The 13,214-nt window shown below is 41.0% G+C and overlaps 1 protein-coding gene across 1 annotated transcript; it reads left to right on the forward strand.

Annotated features, from left to right (window-relative positions):
- Positions 1–271: 271 nt before the first annotated feature.
- Positions 272–8,855, forward strand: LOC101860262 (tubulin beta-4B chain). Its single transcript, XM_005101848.2, has 7 exons — positions 272–443; positions 3,928–4,264; positions 4,797–4,924; positions 5,321–5,643; positions 6,095–6,335; positions 7,133–7,236; positions 8,403–8,855. The coding sequence occupies exons 1-7, from the start codon at positions 387–389 to the stop codon at positions 8,551–8,553; spliced, it is 1,341 nt and encodes a 446-aa protein (XP_005101905.1). The 5' UTR covers positions 272–386; the 3' UTR covers positions 8,554–8,855.
- The last annotated feature ends 4,359 nt before the right edge of the window (positions 8,856–13,214 follow it).

The following is a 13,214-nucleotide window of genomic DNA, read 5'->3' on the forward strand; positions in this document are numbered from 1 at the left end:
TTCCCATCTCGCGCGAAGCCAGGAAATTGTCTGTGCAAGTTTCGTCGAAGGAAGATATACTTGAAGAAAAATGTAACAATATCTTCTGAGACGACACTGTTATTCATAAGCGCGAATCACCGCTCCAAAAAATCGCTCTTTCCATAGGCTTAGGCCCTAGGCTAGGCCTACAGAAAGGAATCGACCACTACATTGTTTACAAGCCGCAGTGTGTTACTATTGGAAACACACGAGTAACGATCGCCGTGGTGCACTGTGGGTAGGCCTAGATTATAAAGCAGGTGCCGAATCTTGCGCATGACAGTTTCAGGTGATTCCTCCCGCCGGTCAAAGCCTTCTGCTTGAATTCTTTACCCTGTCCGTTACACTAGACACAACATATCAAGATGCGTGAAATCGTACATCTTCAGGCTGGACAGTGCGGCAACCAGATCGGTGCCAAGGTAAGTTTATTTTCCTTTTACAAAACAGACAATGCCCAATATTTGAGGGTCCCAATAGCCTAGGCTAATTGAGATTCTTGGCCTAGCGGAACGCGCGCATAGGGGTCTAAAAAATGTCAAGACGAAGATGAACCTCGTCTTGCACAATCTCTGGAAGTCTTGATCTCGATTTGATCTTGGTCTTGTGCCAACGGCGACGGACTAGATTCAAAGTTTGGTTCTTGACTGTAGCAGTGTATAAATTTAACTCGTTGGCCAGTACTCTTGTAAGTAAATGCATTCCTTCAATTCACTTGTGTGTCCGCCCATTCATTGGTTTCGTAGCTTCATTTTTTTTTTCTGCAATGAATGTCAGTCCGTGATTCATTGTCATTGGGACGTGATCTCCAGGCGAAGCACTCGTGCATTTCCTCTTGTTCAGTATGAAAGATCTATTCAATCCCCAGATTCCAAAATTTCCTTTACAATACAATGCCCAAGAAAGGATTTGCAATAAATTATGATAATGTCATCTTGAGTTTGTGTTTCAAGTCCATTGCATTCCAGGACATTCCTTGGTAAGATTGAAGAATACTGGACCAGCGGACTGACTTTGCCTCAATTTCTCAACCTTAGGCCTTAGGAATTCATGATTTTCCCCAGTTTTTAATCTCAATGGAGAATCCCGGACCGGTACATATCGATTCATTAGGCTAAAAGTTTGTCTCTACAAATGTCCAGAGTTCCAATAGCCTGCTTGAGATTCTTGGCCCAGCGGAACGTGCGCACAGAGGTCTAAAAAATGTCAAGACGAAGAACGTGTGCTTGATGAACTTTGTCTTGCAGTGTAGGCCTAGCTAGGGGTTAGGTTGGGGTTAGATCTTGATCTCTTTTAGAATCTACATATGAAGCTACAGCGAGCACCGAGCACACCTGTGATTGGCCAAAATATAGATCTAGATCCTAGATTTCTAGATTATATATTTCCGCTGTCTATTTTTGTCGTCTTTCGGGGCCTCCCTTGAAATAGGCTACTAGATCTAGATCTAGATCTAGTACGTCACTGGGTTTCACCGCCGACTGCTTAGGCTGTGTCGATCAACTGTGTGTATGTGTAGCCTCTATGACATGACATGTGTGTGTGTTTCCGCGCACGTGTGTGTGTGTGTAGCCTACAACTTTGAGGAGACTAAATTTGTGGATCGAGAATCGCTGAAATTGTTTTTAAAATAATAACACGAATTGATTAAAAATATTAGGCCTAGAATCTAGTCTAATTTATTTAAAAATATAACAACAAACATGGTGAGATCAAGTGACCAGTTACTGGCGAGGGAAACCTAAGAGTCTTGGGGGAAACCCCGGAAGACGACAAAAATAGATGGCTAAAATATGTGATCTAAAATCTAGATCTAGATTCTATATCTAGATATCTATATCTAGAATCTAGTTCCTCTAGGCCAATTACAGAAGTGTGCTTGTTGCTCGCTGTAGCTTCCATGTGTGTCTCTTCTTTATTGTGTTTGTTGGGGTTGTCAGTCGTTACAGTTTATAATGGGCTTAGTTTTGTAAGGTACATCTATTCAGTGGGTGGTTGACGGGTGCTCTGGTGTGGATTGCTCTTTCGAAGTGGCTATTCGGACTCAAATTCCAATTCCAGTGCGCGTGCGCAATCACCGGTTGTACCAGTAAGCGAAAAGGTCTATACTCGAGTCCGAATAGTCTCCTGTTGCTATTCAGACTTTAAAACTATATCTACTGATAGGCCATTACACTGCACTTCAAGTCTACAAAGGGATCAAAATTTTTAAAAATCAGTCCTTATAAGGCAGGCGCCGCGCCCCCCCCCCCCCCCCCCCCCCCCCCTTGTTTTTTCTCTCTCTCTCTTTTACTTACTTTTCCTCTCCTCATCTTACTTCCCCAGGCCCACCCCACCACTTTCACCTCTTTTTTTTGGTTTTTGCATCGATAGATCTAGATCTATATTCCGTCCCATACCGTTGCCCACTGCCCAGCCCTACTATTATGTTATATCCTTTGTAAAGAAAGACCACAGTTCGCACTGGTTCCTTTGCCAGATCGTAGAAACCGAGGAAGGCCAAGGTCGAATTGCTCTCTCCTTCTTTTTTGTGTTTGGGCTACCTGTGTTTGTTACTCTGTTGTGAAACTTCAAATCTTCGGCACTTATATGACCTTATTGTGTTGCTAGTGCTATACTATAAACTTACCAAAAAAATCTATTCACCTGAGCTTTTCATGGGATTCCCCCGAAGGAGGCCTAGAAATCTAGGCTATTCAAGTAAAAATAAATAAATAAATAACCTAGCTGGAAAGAAATAGTGTTCATTGCTAATGGCTTTTAGATGTACTGGTCACTGTCAGAAATCAATAAGCGAGGATTATCAATTTTGTCGGGAGAGCACACCCCGGAAGGCGGTTTTTTCAAATAACTGCGACCCGCCGGCGCACGTTCAACTGGGTTGCCAAGTGCCAAGCCCTTTTGAGCGGGCAGCGGAATTTGGGTCACATTTTGGGGGTATTCAAGAGCTTGTTGTGGTTGCACAGTCATGAAGCCTGGGCCTGAACACTGTTTGGCCGTTGGTCGATATCGTAGGCCGGACCTGTGTGCAGGTGACTAACGGGCGCTGGCGACCTAATAATCTAAGAATACCCGCCGGGACCTAGAAATCTACAACTCTTACGCTGGTGCGAAAATCTAGATTAATTATAGTTGTTCTTTTTAGTTTTGTTCAGTTTAAAGTAGATCCTTTGTAAGGATTGGACTATGGATTTGATTCATTTGTGGGGATTTTTTTGGAAAGAGGGGGGGGGGGGATCTCCCAAAGGAGTAATTAATTCCGGTAAAGATTTTTTTCTTCTTTAAGGGGGGTTAGGGTCTTCTTACACTTTCCCATAGAGGTATAATTATATATATTATATGATGGGAATATTGACTGTTGGGTGAGCTGAGGAAATTTGGGAAACAATGTGTTCTATTAAAGTACAAAAACTTATAAAACGGCAATACTACTATAGATTCTGTCTATTTGTGGAGTTACTGGTGTTTATCTTATCCTGAACTCTACAAGAGCATACAGGGGGTAAAGACAAGGACACGGAAAAGTGTGCTATCATTTGTCCGTTTGTTGGTCAATAGTAGTATCAATTTATTCAAAGTGCTTTTGGCATACGGAGTGTCTGTGATGTAGAGTTAAGGTGCTTGGCTGTAGCACACACTAAGCATGAGTTGATTCCTATGTGGGTTGTTTTGTTTTTTTCCCTTTTAAGAATTTTAATCAAGTATCTCTGTCTGCGGAGACCTATTTCAGTGCACGTTGGCCCTGACAGGGAGGATGGAAGCTCACCTCTGAATTAAATATTGTAATTTGTGTTAAGGAGAGCGTGAAATATAAAAATTTGCATAATATAACATCTTTTTGCTTTTGGCTTGTTTCCTTGCTGGAATACATTTTAAATTTATATTTTTCCTAATTTCTCTTTTCAGTTCTGGGAGGTGATTTCTGATGAGCATGGCATTGACCCCACCGGCACATACCATGGTGACAGCGACCTCCAGTTGGAGAGAATCAACGTCTACTACAATGAGGCCACCGGAGGAAAATATGTCCCCCGTGCCGTTCTCGTAGACTTGGAGCCTGGCACCATGGACAGTGTGCGCTCAGGTCCCTTCGGTCAGATCTTCAGGCCAGACAACTTTGTGTTTGGACAATCCGGTGCCGGAAACAACTGGGCCAAGGGTCACTACACAGAGGGAGCTGAGCTGGTGGATTCAGTGCTTGATGTAGTCAGAAAGGAAGCAGAGGGCTGTGATTGTCTCCAGGGTAAGCTAAGTCTCCGCTTTCTTTGTTTTGTAGATATCTTAGAGAAATCAAATTTTCCTGGGGCCTGAAATTGGGGATATGGCGTTCTGGGGTGCGTTTCATTAAAAGTAACAAGTTATTGATGCATTCATGTACCTAATTTTGTGGTGGCTCCAGTTGCACATTCTCTGTGGGTAGTTTTTCTTGTTGATCATACTCTTCTGTTTTTAGTGGAAAAGAGAATTCTGGCTAAAAATTGTTATGTATTGCAAACAAGACTAATTTCTGCTTTAGCACGAAGCATCATCATAGTAGTCAATCCTGAAGGTTGTCTCTGAACATTTAACAGTTGAAGTGACGTTAGTTTAATAGTTTCAAAGGCTTGTTGTTAGTTGTCTGGGAAATTTTCAGTTTTTTTCTTTTTGGTTAATGTGGCTTGGTGTAGAGCGCAGATTATTGTATCTTTTCTTGACTGGTGATATTCATTTTTTTGTGTTCCTTCTTTCTCTTTTCTTCTTCACACTAATTTTCAATATATTGATTCCTTCTCCAGGATTCCAACTTACCCACTCCCTTGGAGGTGGCACTGGCTCAGGAATGGGAACCCTTCTCATCAGCAAAATCCGTGAGGAGTACCCCGACAGAATCATGAACACATTCTCCGTTGTCCCATCCCCCAAGGTAAGTTTATCTCGATCAGTGTGTTTAGTATCAGTAACTTCTTGTCATGGTTAAGGATCTTGTTTGTTTTTCTGTGTGCGGAATTGTAATTTGCAACAAGTCTATGTAATAACATACTTACTCAAGGGTGAAAAGTAAGGAGTCTTAACCTTTTCTCACTCCAACACACAAGGTAAATTAACTTTGATGGCTTTTTTTTTTTGTCTTCTTTTTTTTTTTTCTTTTTTTTAATGGATAAAGATGAGGAAATGCATCTGATTGAGCAGGAGGTTTAGTATGTATGTTCAGGGTTTGTTTGTTTTTTTCCCTCCAATACTTGTTTAACGGTTAATGCTTCTGTATTTTATGGTAGTGTTGACACCACTTTTGAGAGCCCTACTTTTTCCTCTCCTCCAGGTATCCGACACAGTTGTTGAGCCCTACAACGCCACACTCTCAGTGCATCAGCTGGTTGAAAACACAGACGAGACCTACTGCATTGACAACGAAGCCCTCTACGACATTTGCTTCCGTACCCTGAAGCTCACCACCCCCACATACGGTGACCTGAACCATCTGGTCAGCGCCACCATGTCTGGAGTGACCACCTGTCTCCGATTCCCTGGTCAGTTGAACGCTGACTTGAGGAAACTGGCTGTCAACATGGTGCCCTTCCCCCGTCTTCACTTCTTCATGCCAGGCTTTGCTCCCCTCACTTCCCGTGGCAGCCAACAGTACAGGTAAGCACTGAAAGAGGTTTAAGTTCCCTCACCTTTGCTGTTTGAGTTAATGCCTGTTCTGTTTCAATAGAAAAATAGCTAGGCTGATCTTGGCTTGACATTTTTTTCAAAATCAGACCTTTCAAAACACTTTTTAATATTATTTTTTTTTTTTTTTTTTTTTTTTTTAGTATTAGAAGAAAAATCGTGTCATCGCTGTTGCAAATTAAGTCCAAATTTTGAGAATTTTTCAATTTTACATCGTCTCAAAACTATCAAAGATGCACCTTTCAACATCACCAAACTGCTGTTTAGTACTATGGTCAAGACTTACAATTTCGTGCCTTTCATAAGTGCTGGAAGCACTTACTACACATATAAGTGCTGATGTATGCTGCAAATGTTTATTAAATAATTGATGTTAAAACTAAACCCAGTTTCTAATGAATGCTTGAAATTTTTTGTTTCCCAGAGCTTTGACCGTCCCTGAACTCACCCAGCAGATGTTCGATGCCAAGAACATGATGGCTGCTTGCGACCCACGTCACGGCCGTTACCTGACGGTGGCCGCCATGTTCCGTGGCCGCATGTCCATGAAGGAGGTGGATGAGCAGATGCTCAATGTGCAGAACAAGAACTCCTCCTACTTCGTGGAATGGATCCCCAACAACGTGAAGACCGCCGTCTGTGACATTCCTCCACGTGGTCTCAAGGTAGGGAAAACTGCCAGTTTTAAGATGGGTTCTCTTGCCCTCCTCTCCTTTTGTTTTCTCCAGAAGTGCAAGGGTTCAAACCATCAATTTTAAATACTAGTGTTTGTGATGAAGCAGTTTTGGCTCTTTGCTGTTGCATGGAGGATATAATTATGAGTTTTGTTTCCCTTGTGGGGATAATTTTTATAGAGTACCCTTCATATTTTTGTTGGAATATTGGGTTGAATAGCATTGATTAGAGGGCATAAATAAATCTGCCACAATTTAGTTTTGTCGCCCAGTTTTGAAAGTACTGCAATGCGCAGTATCGTGGAAGCTGAGTCGTATCTTGTTTAGGCTAAGCAAACCTATGATTATGAACACCTTCTACATTTTTGTATTCTTTTCTTTGATTCTACATGTTTTATGATGGAGCTTTTGTATTCTTTTAGTAGTGGGAATTACTTTTTGTGGTTGTCTAGAGGTGTATATTTTTAAATGTCAAAATCCCTCAAGTTTGGTTATGTTTGTTTAATGACAGTGATTTGAATATTTGAGGAAACTGGAAATTAGGACAACAAAAAGGAAAGAAAAAACTTACGGGGTGGAGAGTTAGCCTTCATCAAGGTAGATTGGACTCTTATGAAATGAGAAATTCTTCATTTATTTGTACGAGAACAACATTATTTTGTGTGTATGTCCACCACACCGCTGTTTGTCTGTGTGCATCAGTGTGTATGGCGGTGAATGTGTTTTACCACGCCACAGAAAATTTCATCATTGTAGGGCCAATAAAAATCCATTTGATCTTTTTCCAGATGAGCTCTACCTTCATCGGAAACAGCACTGCCATCCAGGAGCTGTTCAAGCGTGTGAGTGAGCAGTTCACTGCTATGTTCAGGCGCAAGGCTTTCTTGCATTGGTGAGTAGTAATAATAATAGATAGCTTTTGTAAGTTTGCTTTTTGTTTCAAATGGTGTCTCACATGTGTTGTTTTAAAGGGTTGGGGATATTCTGAAGCGGAAAGAAAGTTGCCCATACACCCTGTGCCCAATTTTATACTTCTGCAGAATAATTTCAGCTATCAAAATTTAGTTTATAATTGATTTTTAGCAGGGATACTTTAAGATGATTTAAGGGGGTGTAGCTATGGTCAACACCCAAATGCTGTAGTTTTTGGTCTAATGCTTGCTTTTCTGCATCAAAGGGGGTGACATAGTACAAAAAAAGGTTACCAAGCAAAAAATTCAAGATTTTAGCCATAATAATCTCGAGCCATCAAAAATAAAGGATTGATTCAGCATTTTTAAAACCAATTTTATATTTTGTCAATCATCAACACTCATCAAGATAGAAGCCTAATATTTGGCATGGCGATTACTGTTGGTAGGTAGAACAACCTTACAGAGCCAAATTTTAATTTTCTGTACTAACTTGTGAGCTTTACAGTCCTTGTTATGCATTACATTCAGGTCTCCAATGTTTTAAGATTTTTTAAAATAAAAAAGGCCTAAAACTCAAATGTGTACCATAAACAGCAAAAATGCTCCTGTAAAGTTATAGAGAAATGTGTACAAAAGATTGTGTGCAAATTTGAAACAATTCTGACAGTAACTTTCTGAGATCTACTCAATATAGTGTTGCAACCTGGTCAGATAAACAATTCTGAGAAAACTGCAAAGAGAGATAATTTTTGTTGAAGATTTTCCTACATTGCTGCCTCTCTTAAATGCGTTTTCCAGCTATTTATAAGTTTGATAAGGAATTAGGCTTCTAAAGATGGATCCTTGATATTGATATCTATTAAGATACTCCAAAATCCGAAAACTGATATTTTTTCAAAATTTTTACTGATCTGACCAGTGGATCCCCTTAAAAGGGTGAGAGATAGGGGTGTATCGTGTGAAAACTAGAATGTCTAGCTCCTAGTTACTGGATCAGACTAGTTTATGTTTGCAGATCTCTCTTCCTCCTTTTCTTCGTTTTTTGTACTGTGTAGAAATATCTTTACTTTATGACCTATTTGTGTTGCAAGTGCCATAAAACTCTTGACTATGACTATATATTTAAAAAATTGTTCCTCATCAGGTACACTGGCGAGGGCATGGATGAGATGGAGTTCACTGAGGCTGAGTCCAACATGAACGATCTGGTGTCTGAGTACCAGCAGTACCAGGACGCCACCGCTGAGGAGGAGGGAGAGTTCGACGAGGAGGAGGAGGATGGAGAGATGGCTTAAAAGCTTCCTTTACCTCACCCACCTGAAAGATCAAAGCATTGATGTTATTGACGCAATCAAAATTTTCTTAAACTTTTTTGGTTTTTGTTACCTTTGGTATTTTGAGTTCTGTTACCAAAGTCCCAATTGAACCCTGTTCTACGCATGAGTTCAAAACGCTTTATTGCCAATATTTGGACAGAGAAGCTGTACTTCTGCATTCCATTGTTGTAAATTTTTATTCAAAATTGTTATCAGGTATTAAGACCCAAGTGTTTTTGTTCATTTTTAGCAATAAAGCTGATTTTAGATAACAAAATGAACTTGATGACTTTCACATTTTCTTCATTTTTGTGTGTAACGTATTCCTCGTTCTAGAAATTCAAGGGGTCTTTGTTCATGTTTTCTATTCCTTGTGGAACTTTCATTTTTCCCCTACAACTACTCACATAACACACAACTTACAGTGTTTGCTGTTTCAGATTGTCTTATGATGATGGGAATTGCTCAAGTGTATTTCTGTCGAATCACAATTCTCAGTACCAGAGTCTGGGGTCGTGGTTAGGTGCTTCACGGTCACTCAGGAGACCCGAATGGGGAGAGTTTTTATTGAGTATCGAATCTTAGTCGTTTCTCAGTCTGGCCCTGACAGGCAGGATCAAAGCCAGCCTCCTAAATGATGTAATGTGTTGATGGGGTCATAGTGACACCTAGATTTACATTTTTTTTTAAACAAGGCTCAACAATCAACTGGCCTACCTTGATAGGTTTGCGGCCTTGACATAGTTGATGAAGGACTTAATCGAAGTCTAAACCCTGGATTTAAATTCAAGTCTGTACTGGCTTTAAGCTTGCCCTCTTCCTACTTGGAGCACTTGTATCCTCATCTTAGCTTTGTGCCTAAAGGAATAGAGCTAAAGTTTAATGTGAATCATTTTAAGGGTTTAATAGTTGGGTTGTTTTGTTTTTTTTGTATGGGTCAAACGTTGGCCAGTGTTTGCTGCACGCATGGGTGTGTCAGTCAGCAAGAGGGGCGTGTGATTTCCCCTCCCAACAGGATTTCTTTTCTGCTTTTAATTTCTTTTGTTTCAACAGTCAGTTTAGATCAATAGCCGTTTGTCTCATGTGACAAAATGTAAATTTAGACTACGGTTCTTCTTTCCTCCTTATCTCTCCTTCTTCTTTTTTATGTTTGTTACTTTCTTGTAAAACCTCTAATCTTCTGGCGCTCATATGACCTTATGCAGTTGCGAGCGCCGTAAAACCTCTACTTAAAATAAGACTACGGTACATCCTTGAAGTTGAAGATTCGGGGTGGGTGCTCTGGTGTGGTTTGCTCCTTCTTTCCTATCAAACAACTCTCGTCCTGATCTCTACTCATTTTTTGTGTTTGTTACTCTCTTGTAACAAGTAATCTTCGGCAGGGGGCTCTCGTGGCCTAGATGTTATGGTGTTCGCCTCTCTCTCATTCAATAGGTCCAGAGTTAAAATCCGGATAACGACGGAAATTTTTCTTCTCTAAATTACTGGTAGTAGATCTAGTATATTGTCCCCTTTCACCTCTCCTGATCTCAAACTCAAGCAATGTTCTGTCATCTGCTTTCATCTCCACTTTCTGCCTTTGCCCCCTCCTCTGGGCTCCTGACTCTTTCTGCAGCCTTTCTACTGCTCCTCCTTGGCTCTTTCTTACTGCTGTCTTTCAGCCACACACCTAGCCTTCTCGGACAAGGGCGAAAAATCTCGGAGGTCCAGTGTGCAAGTTGTGCATGTTAAAGATCCCTTGGTGGTCCAAAATCGATAAGAGTAGACTTCACCCGTCGTGCTGGCAAAAACCAAAATTTCCTACCAAACTGAAAATGTTTAGTGTGCCCCGCGCGCTCATAACTTTTTTAAAAAATGCCTTATGCAGTTGAAGCGCCGTAATAAAACACTTGCCGAAAAAATATACTCCGGCTCTTAAATTGACATAGACCTTATTGTGTTGCAAGTGCCGTAAAACGTTTACTAAAGCAAAACTAAAAACCATAGATAACCGCACACCCTCTCCATGCTCAAAGATAGCAGTAACACTAACAGGATGAAAAAGAAAGGAAGCTAGGAATTGCATTGACATACAGTGGAAACCTGATATAACAGGGATGGTGGGAGTAGAGAAAATGTCCTGTTACTGTTATATCCGATTTCTGTTAAATCAGAAATGCAAGGAAAGTAAGCATTTGTGGACTAATCCAGCTGTAGTTATTCATAGGCAGTTTCCTTTACCACAAGTAGGCCTACCAACGAACAGGGGTTTTGGCACCAACTATCTCCTTGCCTCCTTAAACCACATCAGAAGAGCTTGGTCCACAGCTTCTGCATCGGGTAGTCTCATCTTCTTTCGATCCAGAGCAAACTTTCCATTAGGGTATGCAGCCACTATCTTCTCTTTATCCTTGATATGGGTGTGAATCGACCTTCGTGGAATGTCGAACTGACGACAAATCTCTGCCAGTGGAGCTTGCTTTTTGTCAAGAGCCTGGATTATTTCGTATGTGTGTTGTTGTTTTTTGGTCAATTGAAAGACATTTTCTCTTGCGCTTGACTTCGTAGGTGACAGTAGACACATTACGCGTGCGTGTTGCTAGGTTTCGGGCTAGATCGAGGTCTGCAGCACACTGCAGCCCTCTCTCGCTTCACACGTTGCATGTGCTGGCAGTGGCATGGCTTGCATGGGCTTGCTCCATCACTGCTTTACTCTCTCTCTCTCTCTCTCTCTCTCTCTCTCTCTCTCTCTCTCTCTCTCTCTCTCTCTCTCTCTCTCTTCTCTCTCTCTCTTTCTCTCTCTCTCTCTCTCTCTCTCTCTCTCTCTCTCTCTCTCTCTCTCTCTCTCTCTCTCTCTCTCTTGCCTTACTTTTTACACATTGTTAGCGAGCCTTTGTCCCTGCTATAACCGGTTGGGCTCCGATGAGGCCCTGTTATTGCCGATAACTTTTAATAGAGACAAAGAGTAGGAAAAATCGGGGATTTAAAAAATCCCTGTTATTATCGGATCCCTGTTATTACCGGGCCTGTTATATATGGTTTCCAATGTAGTTATTAGTAGTTAGTAGTAGTACCGTGCAGTAAGTGAAGAGTGTACAGATCACTTGGTTTTGGGAGTGGGGGGCGTCACATGGTATATATAGGTCTTAATCGGTAATTAAAACAAACTAAAATCTAGTTGTTTCTGCTTCTGCTATATGACTATATGTGCTGTGCTATACTCTTTCTCTGCACTATAAATTAGAAACTGGACCTAGATTCTAGATCTTTTATCATACATACAGTCTACAGTAGTAAATGATAACCTTCTGTTGATAAAATTTGATAGATCTACATGACATGTTCATGTATGCTTCTTCCATTATTTTCTATTATTATACTTTATACATGCACTTCAACTTCAAACAAAACCAAGTGGATAGTATTTAAATATATATATATGTATATATATAGAGAGAGAATCTATATAATTTATATATAATATATTATTTATATATCCTCCTTTTTTGTTACCCTCTTTCAACACCTTGGACCTTAGTAATCTTCGACACGTATATCCCTACGACTAATTGCGTTGAAAGTTCCACAAAACTGTTTCTAGAAAAAAAATGTTAAAGTCACATACAGGTATGTTTCTGTGGTGTAAGTAGGCTACTGTAAGCCCTACTGGTTAGTAGATCTAGTAGTAGACTAAAGTAGAGTACACAGTTAGGAGCTTTGTTGTCAGTCAGACGCAGGACCGCAGGAGACCCGAGTAGGAGTAGGAAGGATTTTTATCTTGGTCCTACTTTCTGCTGGGACGTTGTATTTATTTGTATCTCTCTCAGCCCGGGTTGAAGCTGACAGGCAAGGTCGAAAGCCCGCCTCCAAAATGTAAATTGCGTTGATGGGGACGTAAAATCATTTACACTTTTTTCCAAGGTCACGTAGATGGCTTTTGTGGTCTGGAGGTACGGCGTTCGCCTCTCATTCAATAGGTCCCGGGTTCGACACTTCACTGCGACGGAATATGTATCTCTTCCTTTGCTGCTCTCTAAGTTACTCTAACCATGTTCAGTTGTCTGTTTCGTCTCCACTTCGGATCCTGCCCACTCCTCTGGGGTCCTCTTTCTGCTGCCTTTATTCTGCTTCTGCTACTCCTTTGCTCCTTCTTATTCTTATAAATTGCCGTCCTTCAGCCACACACCTGATCTAGGCCTAAAGCTGTCCCCGTTGTTTTTTATGCGAGAAAATTCTGAAATTATGCTAGCGGAGCCCAAAAATATGAAATTATGCGATTCTGTTAATTAATTTTAACAAAGAATGATGAAAGGAAAAATTATCAGAAATTATGCCCAAAAACTGATCAAATTTGGCTAATTTATGCGGGGTGCATAAAAACACGGGGACAGGTAAGGGTAGGTAAGATCTATCACCGAGCCTTCTCAGATAGGGCGCAAGATATCGGAGGTCCCGTGTGCAAGTTGCGCACGTTAATAAAGATCCCTTGTTGGTCCTAAAATCGATAAGAATAGCCTTCGACCGCCACCCGGGCAACATTCAAAATTAATTCCTACCATAATAATTATGCTTACATGTAATGTGTCCCGCGCGCTAATATGACCTTATGCAGTCGCGAGCGCCGTAAATTTAAAACACTTATCCCCCCCCCCCCCCCCCCC

This window comes from Aplysia californica, unplaced genomic scaffold (assembly GCF_000002075.1).
Source record: "Aplysia californica isolate F4 #8 unplaced genomic scaffold, AplCal3.0 scaffold00301, whole genome shotgun sequence".
NCBI classification, from domain to species: Eukaryota; Metazoa; Mollusca; class Gastropoda; order Aplysiida; family Aplysiidae; genus Aplysia; species Aplysia californica.